We start from the raw sequence: 24,426 nt of genomic DNA on the forward strand, positions 1-24,426 counted from the left end.
ACTCTGGATTAGAGTATTGCTTTGGATAATGACCGTCCTAAACCATGGCTATTGACCAGCTGGGTCTTTTTAATGATGTCACAGCCGTGCAACAACTCCTAATGATGCATAAATGGCATCTCATTACTGGGGGCGGGGGAGCAGCATCTTTCCTTTGAAAATTCCCTCAGATACAGGTGCCTAATTTATTGCCACAGAACTTCAACTTTCTGCAACTCTGTGACTTTATACCTCAGCTTTCATCATACAGGTTATTTCCAATACTCAGAGGACGCTGCCATCAATGTTCATTTTACCTTGAAACTGTCCGAGGGGAAGCATTAGGTTTTTCTCAGGGGGAATGTAGTGTAAAACAACTATCAGCTCTCCTTTATACTGAAGCCCGACATCTGCTGCAACCTCCAGCTGACGGAGAGGAAAGAAAAACAGAAATCCATCTAAGCTTAATTATTTACCCATTCATTTTCAATTATTTCTATTGTACAGGTAAGCCATGATATATGCTTAAATAGGTCATGCCACTGCACAGTGCTCATAGCTAATTAGCCCTCACTGATTGAATATAGACAGCCACATTTTTGAAAATTTCATAGTCGAGGGAGTGCAAAAAGCTCAGAAGAACAGACGTCATATGCCCTGCACTAGATGCTGTTCAGTAAACATAAACGGGAGAGAGAAATTCGGTTTATTAGAATGAAGAAAAATTCCAACCCATGTCAAGCACTGATTTACAGCAAACAAACAGATCCAAGTAAGCTGGATATATAAACTGTAGATAATTTAGGGCCAGATTCTAATACTAATCAACATGAATAAGGGTACCTTACTCCATAACTAGCCCCCATTGATTTCAATAGGATTATTCTTGGAATAAGGGGGCATAATCTGGCCCTGAAACAGAACAGAGATTTACAGATATAAATATTACTTCCCAAATATCTTTTCCTCTTCTTCCCAAACATCATTTCTCAACATTCTGCACCTCTTTTTCCCCATTAAATTTCTAAATTCAGTCCAGAAGGAGTGTGCTCTATGCTTTTTTATAACATTAATCAAAAGCAATATTAGACTCATGTATTTTTTAATTTAAATAAGAAAATGGGTTATAAGGTCATTTTTAAAAACTAACTGCTTTTGTAGGCCTCCCCTACCCATAAAATTAATAAATCATATATCAGTAAACAGTGATTTCTCCTAGAGAAATGGAATACAATGGAGAAATTGCTCATGAAATACATTAAGTTCCCAATCCTGTGGAACATTTAAGCATGTACCTAACTTTGCTCACACAGGTAGCCCCATTGATGTCAATGGGACAACTCATGCAATCAGAATGTGCTTCATAAGCTTGGAACTTAAAGGTGTGTTAGATCCAGATACCTAGCTCTCCTGGGCTTAATCTGCAGCAAGGGAGATTGAGATTAGCTATTAAGAGAAGCTTTCTAACTATAAGGAGGGAAGGCTCTGAAATAGGCTTCTAAGGGAGGTTGTGGAATCCCCATCACTGGAGTTTTTAAGAACAGGTTGGACAGACACGTCAGGGATGGTCTAGGATTATTTGGTCCTACCTCAATGCAGGGAACTGGACTTTCTGACCTTTCAAGATCCCTTTCAGCCCTACAATTCTATGACTATGATACATGAAGTGCTGCCCAGTATGACAACACTGAGTGATTGGGCAATATGCTATGCCTGGAATTATATTCTGAGCACTTCATCAAGATACTGCACTGCTTATGAAATAATTGTATTGGTGAGAACTTACAGCCGAAACTTGTTCAACTTGCCTCCTGATCCCAATAACTAGGTGAAGAATTTTACTTTCAGGAAAAGAAATAACCTCAGAAAGATGTAAGGTGACATACAGAAGCTCAGCCTGCCTTTAAAGTTATACTGCAGGTTAAGACACTATCACCTGATTAATAAAAATATTTAGGGCTAGATCCTGCCATCTGCTCATACACAGGGAGGGGATTCAGAGGAAGGTGCAACAAACTCCATAGTGGACAACTGCAGAATAACCTGCCCATAGGGGAAAATTTCATTTTAAGACGAACCAAGGGATGCACCCCACCCATGTACTTATTCGAGACACTGATACTGACTTGGACTCTTTATACATTCCATGGGTGGCGTACCCGAGCCCACTTATCCACTGACGCTTTAAAAACTCCCGCACCCCAATCTGGGTCTATGCTGGTTATGTGATATGTATGTATCTTGTGATCCTTGTAACTGATACCTGTAATCACTCATAACTCAAGCCGGACCCCGGATGTACAGTACCTTCCCTCTTAACTTGTCTACATTTAATTTTAAACATTAATAACAATTTTAAATCCCTGTCTGCCAGGAAGCTTTATTGTGCCCTGAAGCATGTGAGTTTAGTCTCACAACTTCCCTGTGAAGATGGTCAGAATAATTTCCCCCATTTCACAGATGGGGGAAGTGAAGCACTAAGTTAAGGCCCTAATTTTTAGAACTGACCTGCTCAAATTACCCAGGAATTAACACACAGGTCTCCTGACTCCCAGCCCTGTGCTTTAACCCTAAAGTTATTCTCCTGACCATTCTGATCTAACCACTCTCCCCTTAGAGCACTGACCATCCAGCGCTCAGAGGACAAATGGATCTTAAAACCCTCAACTTTTTTCTTAAAAACAGATGAATAGCATCAGATTACAACAAATGTCAACCCTTAGCAAAATTTAACTGGCGCTCTTGTCAGAGACATGGAGTTCATATTGTAGGACAGTATTCTGCCTAGCATATATATAAATAAACCAGATCTTTAATTCTGTTTGCAATAATTTGTCATTCAGAAAAAAACTCTTTTCTTTGCTTACCAACAAACTGAGCTACACTTACAGAATAAGAGAATCATAGAAATGTAGGGCTGGAAGGGCTCTTGAGTGGTCAACTAGTCCAGCCCCCTGAGCTGAGGCAGGATCAAGTAAACCTAGACCAACCCTGACAGGTTTTTGTCCAACCTGTTCTGAGAAACCTCCAATAAGGAGGATTCTACAAACTCCCTTGGAAGCCCAGCCCAAAGCTTAACTCCCCTTATAGTTAGAATTTTTTCCTAATATCGAACCTAAATCTCCCTTGCTGCATATTTAAACCATTATGTCTTGCCCTACCTTCATTGAACGTGAGAAACATTATTTCTGAAAACATTATCCAGATCATCCTAGCGAGCAAATGAGACATATTCTAGTTCTCTTTTATCTGGTAATAATGAAGCAGAATTAATAGCTCTTATAATGAGCTTGGAAATAATCAGACAGCATTTCCTAGTTGGAATGTCTGAAATGCTTAGACCTGATTACTTTTTGATCTGAGTGAAAGTGCTCCATCAGTGCCTTTGTTGTTATGATTTAAAAAAAAATTAAAATGATGTGAAGCTGAACAGAGACTGAGCAACAAGTCTTACAGTCCAGTAGTTTCACAACCTAACATTATGATCAGCCTGAACACAAAATGTGAGTGTATCTCATGTAAAATTCTCAATTCTAAATAAGAGCTAAACCCTACACTAGCCAGTTCTGCTACAGAGAAATAGGAATGCTGACAAATATGCCCTCTGCTCCAGGAATTGAGCCAGTTTTGGTCCCTCCACTACAGAAGGGATGTGGACAAATTGGAGAGAGTCCAGCGGAGGGCAACGGAAATGATTAGGGGGCTGGGGCACATGATTTACGGGGAGAGGCTGAGGGAACTGGGGCTATTTAGTCTGCAGAAGAGAAGAGTGAGGGGGGATTTGATAGCAGCCTTCAATTACCTGAAGGGGGTTCCAAAGAGGATGGAGCTCAGCTGTTCTCAGTGGTGGCAGATGACAGAACAAGAAACAATGGTCTCAAGTTGCAGTGGGGGAGGTCTAGGTTGGATATTAGGAAACACTATTTCACTAGGAGGGTCTCTTCCAACCCTAATATTCTATGATTCTATTAACTTCTCCAAAATCAAAACAAAAGATTTAGTTTTGGGTCAAATGAAATGTTTTGTTCAACCCAATACTACATTTTTCAACTTGAAAAATCTGAAAAAAGTTGTTTCAGGCCAACCTGAAATGATTTTTGATTTATTTTTTTTTAATTTGGTTTGGTGGCTGAACCAAAAAATGGGTTACTCACACAAGCTCTACTCACAGCCACCTTCCCCCAGCCTGATCTCTGCACGCTTAACAAGTTTTTGCTCCCTTCTTTGTGGTGAAGGGGAGCCTAGAAGATTAAGATGCTCACTTACTTTAGCTCCCTTGCTCAAGTGTAACAATTGTAAATCACATCATTTATTTGACAGATCTGAGTGAGACTGTTTCATGCTGCAGCAGCTGTCCCTGGTCGTGCTAGTCCGGGAGTGTGCAAGCCAGTGAGCCTGGTGCCCGCTCTAGTGGTACAGCCATGCCAGAGAAGCTGCCCGCACAGGGTGCTGGGTCCTGTGAGTGGCGGCCTAGCGTGCGGCTGCTTTCGCCACTGCCATTCCCGATAGAGCTCTGCAGCCCCTCGGATATCCGCAGATATAAAGCGGGTGTCTGTATCGGGCTCTAGGATTCTGATTAGTATAACAGCGAGCATCTTAGAAGCATATAATCTTAACGTTTATAAACAGCTCTTTAAAGTTGTTCCAATTCCAAAAATAAACACTTTAGCCCTCTCTGATGAGGGATACCATAAGTGCCAGAAGACATAGCACATTAGTTAAGCACTATAGATACCATATTCCATAGAATTACTGTTTTGTGTACCAAATAGTATGATGCTATAACCTACCTGTTAATTCAATATGAATAAAAGAGCAATGCCGAACCTCACTACCACAGAAAATTGTTAAATACTTAAAACTGATGCATGAAGAAAGGTCTATTCCTTTAGCAAGTGATTGTTTGAGAAAGATCCATTGTTTCATGTCCCTTTTGATTGTGTCTACTATTGGATGCATGTGTATGTTTATTCTTTTAATAGGTTTGGTTTTGAATAGGCATTCATATATACTGACATAGACAATATGTGTTGGTTTGTTAGAAGTGTTATTCCTTTCACAGGTCCATCCCAGAAGCAGTTTATTAGAAATATATAATTTTACAGCTACACTTCAGTGGGAAAAAACAAAACAAAAACAAAACCTCATTGATCTTGCTTTACTGTTATTCCACTAAAACTGGAGAGCCTCACCTTGGGTTGAAGCACAAACCATTCATCTGTCTGATTTTCAAAATTCCAGGAGTCCAAAGGAATTTCCACCTCCCCAAGAAAGCTGTTGTGCCCAAATCTGTCATAGTGCCAGACAGAAAGCTGGAGGGTCCTGGTCTCTAGCTGTGTATGGCTGATGACATACTATTGAAAGACAAACAGAGTGGAGGATCTATTTAATGAGAGCCAAGTCCAGTTCCATAAGGGCACTATATAAAAAACATACAACCTTATCTTCATAAAGTACATGGTAGCTGACAAATGAAGCACGGAAGAGACATTTGTTTTCTTTCCAAGTGAAGATCAATTCAATTGCAGAAGGCTATTATTCAAGAGAGATCTATAAAGGATAACTGTTCACTTTACAGCCTGCATTTATCTTTTTACATTATTGTTGTTGTCGTCACTTGTCTGTATTATTTCTTTACCAGATTATTTTAAGAAGTTCCCTTTGCAGTAAAAACTATCTTTATTTAATTCTTACACAGTAGCTTCCATGGTAATTAAATAGAACAATTAAGATAAAAGTCTATTCTATAACAAAGAGCCTTTTTTTTTATAAAGTTGGCAGCACCATATTGAACTTTCTAAAGTGTCCCCTCTTCTCAGTAAAGTATCTCCACATTTTTTCAAAAGCCCAAATGGTTACAAGTGATAATAATTAAAATATATATTAACTAGCAGATTGTAAGAGGCCAGCAGTTACCCCATTAGAATGATGAGACTTTGCCTTGCAGGCCTGAAAAGGCCAAAAGGATCGATTCTAAGACAGTTTTTAAATGATAGTAATGGAAACAGTTAGGACAAACAGTTCTTCTGCTATTGAATCTAGCTATTTAGCTCTTACTCACAAGTCTGAGTAAGCCACCTTTATCAGAATATATATATATATGAAATTTCATCAGATTGCGTAGATGGGGCCTAACAAAGTTTGGAAGGCATGTTAGGATTGTCCTAGAGAACAGCGTTAAATGTGATCTTTGCTAAATGGATACTAACTCACTTTTTCCCAGTGCAGACCAGACGCAACTATACTATAAACCATTTTACAAATGGTGCTATAAAACAGGTCCCCCCTTGGTAAACAATCTGGCCAGACCAGGTGTATTTAGTTTGTGAAATGATTTTATAGCCAGATTAGGCCAACTACACTGGCCAGAGAAGTTATATTAGCCCCTCTAACAGGAAACTTGTTTGAGCATATTTTTATTAGCCGCTATAGAAAAAAAACACCCTGTTTAAGTATTTGGGGTGGGATTTTCAAAAGTACCTGAAGGACTTCGGAATATAAATGGGATTTGTGAGGTAATTTAGCTACTTTAGAAACTCCCATCACCCTTGGTTCCAAACTCACTGTAGAGGGTGTGACGTTACGCCCCATATCCTTCATAGAGATATTGTTATGAATATGGCATAACTAAGATGTTTTATGCAAGATGGGTCATGTGAGGTATCATTGAAAAGATTACTATCTACTGAATGTGTTTATCCAATTTACATGCATGTATCATTTCTGTGTCTGAAGTCAGGAATATTGACTATGTAACAATTACAACTGTGTGTACTTGGGGGAACGCCTACAAGACAGTATGAAATCAGCCTCTAAGAGTCATTAGGAAGAACAATAAGACTTGGAAGATACTAATCTCCCACCTTCCTGAGAAGCTTCCTGGGTTTCTGCACTACAAGGTCATGTGATAATGTCACCTGGTACGGAGTACCACCTTGGACACTGCTAGTATTTTTCCACTGGAAACAAAGAATTCCCGACTTATGTAAATTCTATTTAAGGCTGGGAAGTGGGTCAAACAAGGCTCTTCTCCATTGCCTCCCTGCCCAAGAAGGAAAACTGCTAAAAATACCTGAAGGAACAAAGGAACTAATCAGGGGAAAGGCAAGGGCTGAGTCCAGGCTGAGACGGGGTCTAGCCTGTAAAGAGACAACTGGAACTCTGAGCTGCAGAAACTCTGCAACCTGCCTAAACAACATTTAGGGTGAGAAATTAGTATCTGTAACCTGTTGTTGAGTGTTTTGTTTTATTTGCTCAGTAATCTGCTTTGTTCTGTTTGCTAACCCTTATAATCACTAAAAATTTACCTTTTGTCGTTAATAAGCTTATTTCTTGTTTATTCCAAAACCCAGTTTGTGCAATTCATATCGGGGGGGGGGGGGGGGAGCGGAAGCTGTGCATATCTCCCTCCACATTGAGGGAGGGGGCGATTTTTATGAGCTTGCGTTGTACAGCTCTCTCTATACAGTGCGAGACAATATTATTTTGGGTTTACATCCCAGAGGAGGTGTGCACAGGAGTGCTGGCCATTCCCCTAGCTGAGCCCTCCCACAGATTGCTGATCGCAGACTCAGTGTGATTCTACAGTTGGGTGTGTCCCTACTTGTGTGTGTGCTGGAAAGGAACTTGAGAGCTGGTCACTGCAACACAGAGTGAGGGAAACCCGGGCTATGAGACAGGCGGGCTCAGTGGCACCCCAAAAGGGGGGTCCAACCCGTCACAGAGGGGATTTCAATGATTCTGAAACCGATCCCCGAAAGTAAAAATACAATAGTTGATTATCAAAAGTTATGTTATACCTGGAAAGGAAAAACAAAATAAAAACTCTCCCTCAATACTGAGAAGTCAAAAGCTACAATCACTATGACAGCTAGATATTTTAACTCAAATATTTCCATTTTTAGCATCATTTCCCAGTGTTTAAAATCAATTTCCCAATGTTTGGTTTATGGTATAAATAAATGAAATAAAAACCAAATTAAATTTAATGGCAAAGTTCAGCATGGATTACAGGCAAGGCAGTGTTCTCACCTTTAGTGTTTCATTAAACTCTGGATTGGTGGTGTTGCTTTTGATTTTGGTCTTGCGTTTACTTTGGTGAGATTTGTCTGGCAGGAGGTATGCTTTGACATAGCTGCAGATCAAGAAGTTAATTATTACCAGAGAATAAAAACAACCAAGTCTGAGAGGGCCACCTGGCAAAACTACACCAGAAGTGTTAGTCAGGAAATCAATTTTTGCAGAATAATCCATGCATAAATATTAGAGAGAATACACTCAACAGGCAAAAGTGAGCTACATATCTACAAACACACAAATGCACAGAGGATTCTGACGGCATCAAAATAATCACAAGAGCAAAGATTAAGTAATTTGACAGTCCTGAGAAATACGTATAACTTTATTAGCAATTTCCTGTGTTGTAGTTTTTACATTTTTGATTGACCATATATGCTAATAGGCAAAACTTGAAATTATACAAACTCATCCTTTGGCCTACCTTCATATATCTGCAGGGTTAGAGAATTTTAGAAATTGTTATTATTAGAGCTTGATTAATACATAAAAAAATTCTTAAATATTTTAGGCTTTTTAAAATTCATATACTATTATATAGTTTACCAAAAAACTGGGTAGAAATAAGACATAAAAATATGGGGGTCGGGGGGAGAAACAAAAAAGACTGACCAAGGTTGGCACCTCCTCATTGCATTGCGTAGGCAATCAGATATTAAATTTGTTAACTTCCAGTTGAAGTCTAAAATGAATTTGCTTTGGTCATGTTCATCTCTTTTTGTGTTCACTTTCTACAAACATTCATGCAAATGAGTTTTACTAGCATGAATATTTTGGGGAAAAACCCACATTTTAAGTTTGCATTCTCAAATATTGGTGGTAGAGATTGAATTTTAATAGATCATTAATAGCTGAAAACTGATTGTGACAGTTGCAGTCCTCCAGTGAAATAAAATAAACAATACCGCGTGGTTTATGTGAGCAATCACAACTAAGCAGCATACTCAAATAGCAAAACAGAGTAAACAAAATTAGGTAAAGTTTTGTCAAGTAACTTTGAATAGCAGATTTGAGAAAGTCATGATCTGTCGATGGATATTCCGGGGGGGGGGGGGGGGAAAGCAAAATCATTCAAATAAATTACCTAGTTTATTTATGACAAATATTTGCAGAAACTATTAAAAATGAACAACATAATAGCCAATTATTCTCTTGGCTCTTGTTCTATTTAAGGATAGTTGTGGAAACACCTCATTATTTTGTGGTACGACTGACATTAATAGGGACTTCTCCTAGGACCATACAATTAACACTAGTTTGTTTGTACAGTGTCACGCTCTTGGCCTGGGGGCATGGATCAGCATTCATGTCACACTCCCCGTCAGTACCTGCCCCGGGCTGGGGAGGCTAATGCTACAACCAGCAGACCAAATTCAGTGATGAATCCTGGTCACACTAAGAAGATGTTATTGGCCAAAAAGGCAAATTACAATTAATCCATGAGTGATTACTTTCTGTTGTCATCGCATAGGAGCTGAACTTTCCCCTACTTTGGAGAGCAGTAAGGCTGTGTATGCAGACTGGGCCCAATTCACCATAGTGTTACTCCAGTTGTACAGCAGTTCCACTGGTGTAAAAGTGAAGTAACAGTGGTAAATATGGACTATTGTTCATATTACACTATTTTCCAGTAGTGGTGCAGTATCTATTTTTTTTAATTATAAAAAAAGAGCAATGAATAAAGTGGAACTTAGGATTTACCGGTATATTTGATTTTAGAAAGAGGCATATTTGGAGTGAGGGATGAAGGATGCAATTTCTTTCTACTCTATAGGTTGTTTTTTCTGGCTGTGTTTTTATTACTAGGAAATGGCTATTTTAAATTAAGGGAATGTAGAGTTCTATAAAGGCGCCACACTAACACCTCTGGCAGATAAAGTCTTCTATCAAAGGCAGAGCAAACCTTCCCAACATTATCCCTCTAAAGGACTTCAACCTTGACTCTAGCAGTAAGAAATTAGTTCAGTCTCTGTGTCCATTCAGATCCCTGGCCCTTGTGCCTAAATTGCCAATAAAAACATGTCAATTATTTCCAAGTGTGATAATGGTTGTTAATCATATGAACTCTCGCCCATTACGAAACACACTGAAAACACTAACTCATTTCACATGGGATTCGAAGCAGTCAGAGTGTTATGGCTTCTGATCACCTGGGACCTAGAGGTGAAAGGCTTCATATCCCGTTACCAGTCCACATAGTGTAGGGCTACAATAAATTCTCACATGCAGTCTAGAGATTCAAACTGTGCAGTAAGACTGAGAGCACTTCTAGGAAAGGGTAAGAAGAAAATTCTCTATGCTTACGGATCTGTTCTTTGCTTCTTTTCATCTGCTATGGCCAGGTTTCTGCAGTTTTTTACCAGGATGTTGAGGGCACCCGTTTTGTAGCTGTAGCTGAGGTGGAGAAGTATTTCCCCACTGACCTTCACGTTGCCATAGTCCCCAGTTTCACTGTAAACACTCATCATGCTGTTAATGCTAGTCTGAAATAAAGACCAAAAGAAGACGACTTGGAAGCTCAATCATTCTCTTTCCAGAACCAGCTTTTTTCAAATAATGAGAGCCTTGCAATTACTGTTCTGCTGAACCTGCTATGAAAACTAGGATATCAAAGGACGAACAGAATTACCATTTACTTGATATAGAAAGGTATCACAGTATCTCAAATGCCTACACAGTGTTTCTTCATATGTTGAACTCAAAATGATTTATAAAGGTGGTTAAGTTAGTACGATCACCATTTCCAGTGGGGCAACTGAGTAACACAGAGGTTAAGTAAATTGTCTACGATCACATAGCAAGTCCCAGGAATAGAGAATTGCCATACTGGGGCAGACCAATGGTCCCGCTAGGTTAGTATGCTGTCTCAGACAGTGGTTAGTACCAGGTGCTTCAGAGGAAATTATATGAAAGCCCATAATGGAAATGACACAAAAACATATACAGTATCCTGATACAGCAATGTCACCTCATCATGGGCATTTCTAAGAGCATAAGCACATTTCACAAATTTTTAAATTGTCCCTAATACAACTACTGGGAAAGAATTAAATCTTTGTAAGACAAAAATTAGTCAGTTTGTACATTGCAGAAACCCAAGGCATTTTAAAACTCTGGTGTACATTTTTTTGCTGGTTTTTAAATAATATTGATCAAAAACATATCTAACTTTTGGTATCTTTAAATTGATGTAAAAAAAGCCTGTGTAAACCACCGAAAGAGTTCTCAGCACAAAGAAGGAATAAGAGGGAACATCAGAAAAGCAGAATGTCAGAAAAGCAGTTCACAGGAAGCAAGAGAACTCACAGTATCACCATCTGCGTCAGGTACATTTAAGTAGGAGCATTTCCTGTCAGAGCCTTCAGGAAAGTTCTTTCAGGAAGACAATGCAAAGGTCAAAAGAAAATAACATTAGACAGCTGCAGTAAGAATTCAGAAAAGAAATAACAAGTTCTACAGACTAGGTGGTAGGTACAGTAGTGATGTGCTGTTAAATCACAGTGATACAGTACTTATAGCAGTGAGGCACTAAGCCAGACCTAAATCCCCCTCCAATAATGAATTGTATAATTGTGTAATGAGTGAAAAAGTGTCTGCAGGAAGAATACAGGTTAGTGACAAATGAAGACAGAATCTGCTGTATTAAGGTAGCACCAAACAAATTAAATGTGAACACCGACTCAGATTTTCATTTTGGTCAATAATACTGCAAACACTAGTTAACTCTGTATTTGAATATTCCAATTGAAATTAGCGGTCTTGTGTGAAAATTTAAGCATGCATGTAAGTGTTTGCAGCACTGGGGCCTTCATAAGAAACTACAATTGTGATTAGAGCAAGCTTCTCTGAACACTTGTAGGTTGAGAGGTTAATTCGGTGGAGTTTTTAAGGGTATATGTAAAACAAAACCAATTTTTTTTCTGGTTTTACCCTTTACTATTCCTTTAAAATTGGCCTCCAAATTTTGTGGAAAAAAATGCTTTTGGGTTTTTGTTTTTTTAACTGAAGTATTAAGATCAGGGGCCCGTTTTCCTCTTGTTGCTGAAAGACCTTGGGAAGATGTCTGAAGGATCTCACCAGTGAGGTCACAGGAGTTTATAACTTGATCACCAGCTCCTCTTCTAAACAACGAAGGGAGAATGTATGAGCCACAACTTAAGCTATAACCTCTTCTGACATTACTGGTTGGACCCTCCAAACATCTTGCTAAGGTCCTGCAGCAAAGAAAGGAAAGCAGGGACTGGTGTGGTTATTCTTGATATCTCAAATCTAAAATCAAACCACTAGGAAATGTCTCTCTCTCTTTTTTTTTTTGTTTAAGAGAAAAAGACAGAGGTTAATTTTATACATCATAAAAGTGCTTTGGCTCTTATTGCTGTTGGTGTGTTCTGTACTGCAGTTCAGCTTTAACACTATGGGGGGTACGGAGGTACCACCTTCCAACCAAAACCAGCTGTTTGTAGCAATTCATACAAATTGGCTCAAACTTCTAGGCTAGGGCTGGTTCAAGTCACCATGAAAGCATCAATCTACGTTACTGCACAAATTAGATTTTCCTCTAGTCTCAATACACTTACAGCTACATTTTCAAAGGGTGTTGCCTAAGGTGCACCCCTAATATTTACACACTTCTATCTGTTATGCACATAAAATGGGGTTATTCAAATTTGAATGAAATTATCCATTGTGTGCACGAAAATGTCTATTTACCCATGTAGCAGAAGTGTAACAATGTAAGTGACAGCCTTTGAAAATCTGTTCCTTACTTGTTTATGTTAAAGTCAACACTTTGGGGGGGTGGGGGGGTGGGAAGGATTGTTCTTTGATGAATCTGAGCCCATTCTTGAATGTTTTCCTCTGTTGAGGGGAATGAAAATAACTAAAGCAGTCACAGTGGAGCCCGGAAATCAATCAGAAAATCCCTACGTTGCTAATAAATCTTTAATAAAATAACAAAGACTAATTTAGAAAACATTTTATAGCAACTGAAATATTTCACTTCTTACAATAAAAGCCTTTTGTTTTGTGGGATTCACTGGGAGTTGTGTTAAATATGATAAATGTGGCTGCTTAAAGAAAACTTACTCATGTAATGACTGTAAGTCTCAAAAACATCTGAGGCCTGTATTTATCAGCTTAGCATTTTATATCTTACTGGTAAAATATAAGACACTGGAACAAGGAATCATACTGATGCAATGGTCTTGACAAGTTGTTGTGTCCAGTGGAGGAACCCAAGAAAAATAACATCTCTTTTCTTTTAGCCCAAATACTGTTGTTTTGATTTTCAGGGCACTCTTAAGTATCTACACTCTAATCTCCTTACTCAGATTTCTATAAAATTAGGGCTCATTTGACATTTATAATATTATTTTGTACCACAGTACGAAGTCATTAGTTTCACTATCAGAGGCTAAAATTCAGCAACAAGCAAATTACTTGCAGAATTTGTACAATGCTGAAGGATGAGATGCACAGAATAAACTAAATAAAATCAGAAAAGTGTGAGTATTAGAGATGGGGAATATTAGCAACAACATACACTCAGAGTAGGTCAAAACAGACCAGTAAAACTGATCCACTCTGGGGGGAGAGGGGGGGGGGAGAAAAGCTGCTTGCTGATAGAAGCTTTCCCATTAACATAGCATGCAGTGACTTTAATAAGCATGCTGGGGTGGATGTGAAGAGGAAAGGAGCACTGAGGCATGAGATCATCTCAGTTCTACTGCAGCAGGAAAGCTGCATTTAGATTAGGAGAAAGGTCAAAAGGAATCTATATAGAAAGACAAAACCTACTGCTGAAAGTACTATGGGAAATGCTCATTAAATACAGTTACCACCTAAGGGCCCTTACCAAGGGAAGTATTGAGCACCTACAACTCCAGTCTCAGTGTTCAGACCAAGGAAAGGAATTCATCTATAAAACCTATAGACTAGCAAGCTATAGGTTTTATAGATGTGTTGGCAATGAGTCAAATTCAAATTTGGTTAAGTGGGTGTAATTCAACTGATTTTGATGGAGTTACAGTTGCTTACTAGGGTTGATTTGGCCTGACATGCCCAAGTCTCTTTTAACTCTGATTCCTTGAATTCCTTGAGACCCTGGAATAAAAGGGTTGACCCAGCTCTTTCTCCTTCCAAAGCAACAAGCTGAATTCCATGCTCACTATTGAATGCACGTCTTTTGGAGGTGACCTTTACTGGAATTCTGTCTGCTTTGTGTGAAGCATTAAAAATACAATAGCACATTCCACAAAATAGAGTTCATTTCCTAGTGTCATGGCCCAAAACTTTCCTTTCCTTTATATCAAATGTCCTGATCACTAGTTCACCTTGCTACCACCCTCCAATCGAGAGATTGCTGCACTCCATTGGCACTGTGTATATTTGCTGCAATCTTGGGTCCAACAGAGCTACTCTGGCACAGGACCCAAGGATGGGCAAGGATGGCTGTATGCCCCTTTTGCAATCCCCCATCCCTGGAACAGCTGGGGAGTTAATTAGTCAAATCTCAGGAGTGAGTTAAAACAGCCTAAGGATGGCTCTAATTTATGGTGCCTGCAGTGTGCACCACTCACGCCCCTTCCCCTCAGCATGCCTCCTATCTCAGGGAGTATAAATTGATTATGTAGTGCTGGTTACACCAACTCTATCCCATCTGGGATCCCCCTGCTCTAAGGGGATCCACAGCTAGCCACTTCAAACAAACTTAAGGTTGCTTTACACTGCTGGAATAGCACAAAGCAGCCTTCTTAGAGCTAAGGATCTGGTTCACTGTCTATAGTTTGGGAAGTGTCCTCGGAATGAAAAGCTGTTGCAGAAATATACAATAGTTTACATGGAAAGCAGAAATGCTTTCAGCAAACCTGATCCCCAAATATCTTACTCTATGCTTATGAAATGACTTGAAACATATGAGCCACACTGGGATTGTGTTGCATAGAGAATGGAATATATGTGGGGAGTCGGGGTCACCAGTGTACCAACTCCATGTGGGTTATGAAGCTACTGACACATAATGCAAATACATAAAATGAAAGCACTTGTATGTTGCAGGGAGCTTAAAAGGATGTTCAGTTTTTTCAAAGTGAGCCCCACCATTCACAACCCCTCCAAAGGATGCAATGAGAAGGAACAAAAGACAGAACACGGTGGGATCCTCTTCCAATGAAATGAAGAGGCTTCAAATCAACCACTTCTCTAGTCTAACTCTGAAAAATTGAGCTCGTTGCACACTATAAATCCCTATTTTTAATCTCTCCAGGTACAGAGAGATCACTTCATCACTTAGCAGGAGCTAGGGTTGCCAATTTTGGTTGGACATATTCCTGGAGGTTTCATCGCATGACATACTATTTAATTAAAGATTAATCTTTAACTCCTGGAGACTCCAGGGCAATCCTGTAGGGTTGGCAACCCTAGTCAAGAGCCCGTGAGCAATGGCTACTGTTTACTCTCTTCTACTGTCACCCCCAGACAAGACCCCTCTCCCCCAACTATCAATAAAAAACTTTTCTATCGTAAGGATAAATTGTGCCCCTATCCGCTTCCCAACTCCTCAGAACTCAGGGAATTTCCACTGCTACACTTCAGCAAAACTATTAAAAAAGAATCAAGTCTGAGCATTTTCTTTCCGCTGTCTGGCACAATTTAAATAAATATAGACATTTGCTATCCTTGGTGTCTTGTGAAAGATGTTTTATCTTCTGAATAGGCTTGTCTGACAGTGGCCAGAAGTCAGGCATAGTGGATGGAAATCACACATCCTTCCGATAGTGGGACTGTCATTACAAGTGACAGAGGATTTTCTTTTAAAGCCACATTATCTCCTCATATCAGCACCAGCTATTCTAGGTTTGCTCATTTTGACAGAGCATCTAGATTGGCTAGATGTTTCAGGTTTCCTCCTCTCATTTTTTTTCATGTTGAAATTTCTCACTGTGCACATACAGCATCAGCCAAACAGAACAGAGTTACAATTAATTACGGTTAAGAGCCTGATACTGAATGCCCCCTCTACACCTTCTTTTGAGTTCATTTCAAGGTGAGGGCACTCAGCACCTTGGGCAAAGTGCTCAAAACCGCTGGAGATCAGGTCCCAAGTCATTAGTGTGCAGGGAGGACAGCTACACTATAAACAACAATGGATTTCTGCTTCAGTACTGATTGCAGAGAATGGCTTTTTAGCTTTACGGATAGAGATACTAAAAACACAATAACCAGAAAAATCACCAAGAAGTCAAAGTTGCTACTAAACAGCAGTAGGAAAGGCGGTCTGGATATGAATCATTACAAAAAATATCTAGTGAATGAAATTGAATGCTCAGTGTGTGTGCTGTGTCATTAGCCCACATCTACTTCAGCAAGAAACTGTTTGCTTAGTGACAAAGAATGAAGGAATTCTAGATGTTTTCCAATGGAGACCTTACTGTTGATAATCCAATTGCCAAAGGTCCACGATGTTTTAGATAATGAGAGGCCACTATGTCATCAGGGTCTTCCTCTATCTCGTCCAGGTAATCCTAACCGCAAAGAAAGAAAGTGTCATTCAATTACTGTAAGTCTGACTCCTTCCTGGGGTTTTATTCCATATTTTTCTGTTTAAGGAAGATTATGTCAACGCACCTCCCAAACTCAAGTCTCCAGAGGCTTTTGATTTACACTTTCAACCACTTTACACAGTCACAATCAGTACAGCAGGAATAAAGGGCACTTCTGGCTCACCTTTCAGCTGTTTGAAAACTGTAAAACCTCCAGGCTTCTATGTCCCCAGAGTAGGAAATGGATTGTTATCTTACATGGTGGGGCACTGTGTTACGAAGTCAATTTCCAAGCACTCTATGTTCTCAGTAGTACACCTGAATTACCCTATTCTGCTATTACTGCTAGGCATCTTCACACACGCATTTAGGTTGGGAGACGAGGGAGGAACGGGGTAGGTGTTTTTCAAATCTTAAGAAAATAAATATGAAAACTGGATGGCTTTGGATACAGTAATGTGTTATGGAGGCTTCAACCTTTAGGTCATCAACTAAGTTCAGCCCAAATCCATAGTGACCAAAAATTATTATTACCATTAACTAGCTATTCAGTGAGCTGAGTTTCTGATCTCAGTCCAGTTCCTAATGGACATGTTTACATAACAACTAATCCGCACCACTAGTACTATTAATTTGCATCCTGGTTGGCAGTCATAGCAGACAGACCAAGGACAGACTAAATATTAAAAAACAAAACAAAACAAAAAACTACTTTTTGACTGGTACTTTGAATGCTCCGAGTCATGGTTGGGGGCATTGAAAGAAACGTGTCCTACCACTGTCTGTGCTGAACATAGCTGCTGAATAAACAGAAAAATGTGGCTTCCAGAAAAGTCAATTTGGAAATTTTCAAAAAGATTAAATTCACGGTTCTCTTTTATTCAGCATTACAAAATTTTAACAAAGAAATTATATTTTCACAGGTGTGTGCATATATATAAATTTGCATTTTAGTAAATTACCTAATTCTTATACTTTAGGCACGTGGGTAGAAAATACAATTTGGTAATCATAAACTAAAACTATTAACTGAAACTTGAAAGCAGATGATTAACAGGAATGCTAGCTTTTGATAAAAAATTGAAAAAAACCCAAACAAACAGAAAGTTACCATCCTATTATGAGTGGTGTGGAGACTTCACGGGTTTTAACAAGCATTATAGATGTAACCAGAGTCTGAATGAGTTCTCCCCTGACACCTAGCTGGGAGGGGGAGAGACTTCAGGAGCAAACTGTGTTTATATGAACACACTCATTCTGCCTAAATATCCAGCAGATAGAGTGGTGTTGCTCAAAGTGATCAATTTTGGCTGGTGTTGGGTTACAAATCACTTTCGTACTGAATGCAGAGGTAGTGAAATGTTATCAATTTTGTTGTCTTTATTGTATGAATAAAGGGGAGCAAAACTGTGCTTAGCCTGTCCCAAATGAGGGGGTCACCCTCAGCTGAAAGAACCGCGTTAAACCAGGGGCTCGAATGCCAGACCCTGTGAAAGTAAGAGGGGTGGGGACAGGTGTCCCAGCCAGGAGATGTGGACGCTCCCTAAGGGTCCCTGGTCTGGTTTAACCTGTTCCTCCCCACTGTTCAAAGATAGAGCTAAATAGGCTCCATTAGAAGCCTTTGGTATTTTAAGTGCTCAAAAAAGCTGACTTGTGGGGACAGTGTTTCTGCCCAGCCTAAGAGCTGAAAAATCACTAAGCGCTGGGTGGAAGCTCAAGAGACTGACCTGCAGAGGTCATAGCAGAGAGGCAGGTGGCAGAAGGCGACTGGCAAACGGAATGAGTGGCTGGCCAGTGGAGTGGAAGTGCTCAGCTGGTGGAGCAAGCAAGCAAGCTGCCTTCTTCTTGGGTGGGCAGTGAACTCACACAGATGCACCTCTGAACCCTGGGTCCTCACTGACCAAGGACAACCACTGTGAGTGGGGTATGGTGAGGGAGCAGAGAGGGAACTTTTGGTTGCAGAACTCAGGAACATGAGGCAGAAGGCACTGTCCCATGGACTGCGCAGGGTGGGTGTCCTGCTCACAGGTTTATGAATCCTACTTGTGGCATTTCCCCTAATTAATGTTGGGTGACTTCCTTCCTTTCATTAAAAGTTTCTTATCTACACTCAGACTCTGTGCTTGCGAGAGGGGAAGTATTGCCTCTCAGACACACCTGTGACGTTATGAGTGTAATATAATATTTCATTGGAAAGTGACAGGGCCAGAAAGAGTTAATTAATTCACAGACTGACCTGACCCATGGGTGAACCTTAAGGACTAGTTAGGAAGATAGGTAAATGAATAGAGTTTTGAAATGCAAGTCTGCATTATTAGAGATCTCAAGGGTAGATGTTTGCTCAGGTCTTGTGATGTAAGCAAACAAGTCTTGTCTATTGCTATAACTTTAATTCAAAGATCTAAAAAGGAATATTAACATTTATGATGATACTTGAGTGAAATAGTATTATTGTCTATATGTCTCTTTGAAGGTTATGGTAACCTGTATCTGAACTGTTTAATGGATAAATTACCCTGTGCTAATTGCCAGGATGTTTGGAAGGAGAGTTAAGCCTATTGTTTTCTCAGGCCGAAAGGCTGCTGGAAATGTATAAGAACCCTGGGACATGATACTACTTCATCTCAGATCTGCTTTGGGTTTCAAGAGGGGGAAACCTTAAGCCACAAGGATTGAGATCCCCAGTCATTGACTGGAGCCACCCTGAATATGGACATTGGACTATAACCTTGGACTATATCTAAAAGCTTGTCAACTACAAGCTCACCTCTGCTATGTATCTGAACCTCAAGAATTGAATTCAAGTCTGTATGTATATTGATCTTTTAACCAACACTCTCTCTCTTTTCTTTTTTAATAAATTTTAGTTTAGTTAATAAGAATTGACTATAGCGTTTATTTTTGGTAAGATCTAAGTTATAATTGAACCTGGGTATGTGGCTGATCCTTTGGGATTGGAAGAACCTTTCCTTTTATATGATGAGATAAGAGTTTCAGTGATCATCATCATATCTGACAGGTGTGTCTGGATGGAGGCCTGAGGCTGGGTACTTTAAGGGAACTGCGTTGTTTGGACTTTTAAGTAACAGTGAGGTACCATAGAAGCTGTTTTGTGCTGGCTTGGTAAATCTAAGTATTGGAATAACCACCAGCGTTTGGGGTTTGTCTGCCCCGTTTTGTTTGCAGTTCACCCTGATTGAGTGACCTCAGCTGGCTCCCACAGGCAGCACCGTCACAACACCCCAGGGTGGTGTGTAATTTTCCCAAGTTACTGGGTGGGGACTTAAACCCCTAGATATTGAACCTGACCCTGGCTGCTGCTGGCTCCACCTGGCAGAAGGGTTACATAAAGGTTATGACTGACATTTTCAAAGCTGCTGCCATTAGCTTTAATGGGAATTGACCACCCACATCTCTTAAGCAGAAGTTTTGAAAATTGGAAGACAGCAACCAAATTCCCCTTAGGGCTTTGAGAATCCCACCCTACATGCTGATCTAAACTACTGTTGTCTTTCTTCCAAACCAAACAGACGCTTATCTCCTCCAAGCTCAAGTCTCACGGCTTTTTATGCAGGCCAGGAGAACAGAGTGGTAACTGGGCATGTAGGGAAGTGTTGTGGGTTAGAACTGTTAACATTTGTCAATAGATTCCCAGTTATTGCATGGGCAACTCAATTTCAGACAAAGGGTATATGTCTGACTGCAGCTAGTAGTGAGCCTCCCAGATAGACAAGCTTAAGCTAGCTTGGCTCAAACTAGCATGCTAAAAGTAGCAATGCAGATGTTGTAGCACTGGCAGAGGCTTGAACTAGCTACCCAAGCTCAGATTCATGGCATTGGGTGGGCTTGAGAGCCTGAGCCTGCCACCCATGCTGTTAAATTCACACTGCTATTTTTAGCATGCTAGCTCAAGCCAAGCTAGTGTGAGTATGTCTACAAAACTCACTGCCAATGGTGGTGTAGACAGACCCACAGAGGGCCAAGTCCTTCACAGGTATAAATCAGGCTAGCTCCCTTGACTTTCCCTCTCCCCACTGACTTCAATGGAGCTACACTGCTTTATACCAACTGAGAACCTGGCACAGAAATAAGCAGACTCCTCCAAAGGAGGTATTCTTATCTCCTGCTAGTGCAGGGGTTATATTGAAGGAGCAAATACAGAGACACAGCCAGAACTATTTTCTCCCTCAAAGTTGTATATAATACTGTGACGTGCAGTCTATATGGTTTTATAAAAATATGACAATAAGTGAATATAATGTAACTGGGATATGCTTCATGCAAAAGGTCTCTTGTAAGGTATCATTACAAAGCTTATAATCTACTGAGTGTGATCATCCTATTTGTATAAATGTACCACTCTGTATCTAAAACTAGAAATATAAAATATAACTCTCAGGGCCTATTGTAATTATGCAAAGTGTGGGCCATTAATGGTGGTTTGGAATCTTGATGACTCCCATTAACCAGGACCGTTGTCTGCAGATGGCTGTGTTTTATCTGTGAGTCTTCCTGTATATGTGTGTGCTGGCAAGTGAGTAATGAAGTCTTGCAGTGACATGTGATCATGTCACCTGAACTGGAATCCATCTTTAACCTGGTGCTTTTCCAGTGAGGGGGGTGGAAACCCAGAGGGACAAAGGGTTCCCACCTTATGCAAAAGATATATAAAGGGGTGGAACAGAACAAAGGAGGTGAGGAGCCATCATGAAGATTCCCCTAGCTATCACCTGAGCTGAAACAAGAGCTGTACCAAGGGAAAGAATTGTGCCCAGGCCTGGAAGGTGTCCAGTCTGAGGAAAAAACTTACTGAAGCATCTCTAAGGGTGAGATTATCTGTATTTAGTTTGATTAGACATAGATTTGTGCATTTTATTTTATTTTGCTTGGTGACTTACTTTGTTCTGGCTGTTACTACTTGGAACCACTTAAATCCTACTTTCTGTATTTAATAAAATCACTTTTTACTTATTAATTAACTCAGAGTATGTATTAATACCTGAGGGAGCAAACAACTGTGCATATCTCTCTATCAGTGTTATAGAGGGCGAACAATTTATGAGTTTACCCTGCATAAGCTTTATACAGGGTAAAACGGATTTATTTGGGTTTAGACCCCATTGGGAGTTGGGCATCTGAGTGCTAAAGACAAGCACACTTCTGTGAGCTGTTTTCAGGTAAACCTGCAGCTTTGGGGCACGTAATTCAGACCCTGGGTCTTTGTTGGAGCAGACGGGAGTGTCTGGCTCAGCAAGACAGGGTGCTGGAGTCCTGAGCTGGCAGGGAAAATAGGAACAGGGGTAGTCTTGGCACATCAGGTGGCAGCTCCCAGGGGGGTTTCTGTGATCCAACCTGTCACAAATACATCTATAGTTTAATGAAAAAAAATGATAAATAGTTTTTGATTGCCCAGCAAATAAATGTGGTGTATGAAACTTGGATCAACATTTTCAAACTTGGGTGCCTAAATATGGCTTTGGGTATCTAATTTCAGACAGCCATGCTTAAACATTTTGGCCATCTCGTCCTCCTTGCCAAAGGAACTATGAAAATCTAACCATTAAAATCTGTAACTCACCTTATACAGACTGAGAGCACATTCTTGAAACCAAGAGATTGCTTGGAAAGCTAACATTTCACCTCAGACTCTCTCATTTGCCAGCAGAGCCACAGTTCATTTTACACAACAGCAGCAATGTTTCTCAAGGGTGCTATAGAAGCACAGCCACATAATTGGTTACTGTTGCTTATTAAAGTTAGAAGTGGTAGGAGACTAAGTAATCTTCATTCTCTCTGTCAGGGTTATAAAAATACACCTAATCCAATTCCTTCTACTAAAATAGCTGAGGAAGTTGTGAACAGTGCTTTGTATTACTATAAAGTGGCTGAATAGGTGTTTCTTAATAGACCTTTAAAAACTAATTCAGTTTGCTCTGATACACTTTTGAAATTGCTTCTTTTAATTCCCTGCTTTTCCATGTTCTGACAGAAGTATTTTTGTCAGTAACCCAAATGCACACAACTAGAGAGTTCTCTCAACTTTGAAGTGGACACCACAATTAACCTTTTTCCCCAGTGCTCCTTGATACATGTATTTCACAGTATTCAGATTTTAAAATCTATTTGGAAATTGCAACCAAGAAGCATCATAGAATCAGAGAAAGAAAAGACCTATCAGTTATCCAGTCCATCTCCCTGAAAATGGAAGACAGTGCCCTACCAAAATCACCACCAGCTGATTGATAGCAAGGGAGGCAAATACCCTCCCTCACTCTTTCAGCCCAGTTCATCCAGGCAATCTGCTTCTCGCATCCATGCAGGACACCCCCCACACCAACAGCAGCTGCCACTATCCAGGAACACACACTTCAAAGCCCAGCTACCACCACCAGCTGGCCAGGAGTAAGGGAGATGTAACCTTTTCAGCCTCCAGGAATTGATTCTTCATTTTGCACACTACCCCTGAGATGCCTCTCCCCTCCCACACCACAACCTAAAACACTGTGAAGGCCACAACCTTCACCCCACAAGCACAACATTACTGCATCCCCAGTCTTTTTGGGACAAGGGCTCCCGGGGTGAGTGTTTCTATCTTACCCCTTGATACCAGCATGGATGTCTGTGTGTAGCTACAGGTGACATGACATGATTGCCTGGATTATTTTTTATAACACAGTAGTGTCCATGAGGCCCAATCAGGATGGGAGCCCCATTGTACTAGGTGCTGTACAAACACACAGAGACATGATCCCTGCTCTGCAGAGCTTACAATCCAAGAAGACAAGTGACATATGAAGGGGGGGGGGGGGGGAGAGGAATATAAGTCAATACATACAATTTTATATACAGTTGAAAAATTTAAAAATAGTTATAAATACATAAAACAAGAGCCAAATAACCCCATCTGTCCCTCACACATCATTAACTTGTTGATTTCTTATAGGCACTAAGGCCCAGGTGGGACTTGGATATATTTTAAGGAGGAGAGGGAAATGGTTTATGGATCAGTTCAGGGAGGGCAGTCTATGTGCAAGGGGAAAACATGGGAGTGGGCATGGAGATGTTTGTGAGAAACTGAAAATAGTAGGAGGTGACTGGCATCACTGGGGAGAAGAGACAGGGAGGGTGACGTGTTGCAAGTCTGGAACAGACAAGAAGAGAGGGACAAAGCTGACGGGCTTTGATACTGAGGATAACTCAGTATAAAAATAAAAAATCCAATAAAGCAAGAGTTAGTGATGATCTGAAGTGTGTAATGTACTTCATGAATGGTATTCTAAGATGAGACTCCATCCACTTATAAACTAAAAAATTCCTAGGTGAATAGCTATTGTATCTACCATAACTACAAAGAGCTTTAACTATAGCTATTACTTGGAATCAATCCATACACATCATGCTTGGAAGGTAATGTTGCCCAAGGATATCATTTGTTAACTGTCCACAAAATTCCACACAATTGAGGCACCTTCTTAACAAACTGACTCCCAAACACATTTGTCTCCATAAGCCCAACACTCTTCTACTCCAATTTGTAATATTACTGTAGTGTGCGGTGCTTTACAGTCTGCAATGATTGCAGCATAAGCTAGATGCAGACTTGAATTTATACAAGTCTGAGTTCATTCTCGTGCAGAACTAGTTTAAAGATTATGCTGACTTCAGAAGCTAGAGTAACAATTTTTCCACCCTGTGAGCTTTAGTGTCATTTCTAACTCACCAGGTCCTGGTCTAACGCGTCTGGTACAGATTTACTTCTTAAGCTTACAGCATCCTTGTTTTCTTCTGAGAAAGACCCACTCAAATCTATCTCAGATCTGCTGAGATCTGG

General features: G+C 40.2%; 1 protein-coding gene across 1 annotated transcript in view; it reads right to left on the minus strand.

Annotated features, from left to right (window-relative positions):
* The window catches only part of SYTL5 (synaptotagmin like 5), a 97,083-nt gene that overhangs the window by 5,212 nt on the left and 67,445 nt on the right, over positions 1 to 24,426 (minus strand). Inside the window, exons 8-14 of the mRNA XM_065423226.1 lie at positions 24,316 to 24,422; positions 16,485 to 16,577; positions 11,362 to 11,427; positions 10,360 to 10,538; positions 8,011 to 8,113; positions 5,172 to 5,333; positions 297 to 405 (exon numbers count right to left, since the gene is read on the minus strand). Of these exons, the coding sequence (XP_065279298.1) occupies positions 297 to 405; positions 5,172 to 5,333; positions 8,011 to 8,113; positions 10,360 to 10,538; positions 11,362 to 11,427; positions 16,485 to 16,577; positions 24,316 to 24,422 (819 nt within the window). The remainder of the gene's footprint in view (positions 1 to 296; positions 406 to 5,171; positions 5,334 to 8,010; positions 8,114 to 10,359; positions 10,539 to 11,361; positions 11,428 to 16,484; positions 16,578 to 24,315; positions 24,423 to 24,426) is intronic.

Source organism: Emys orbicularis, chromosome 1, assembly GCF_028017835.1.
Source record: "Emys orbicularis isolate rEmyOrb1 chromosome 1, rEmyOrb1.hap1, whole genome shotgun sequence".
Lineage (NCBI taxonomy): Eukaryota > Metazoa > Chordata > Testudines > Emydidae > Emys > Emys orbicularis.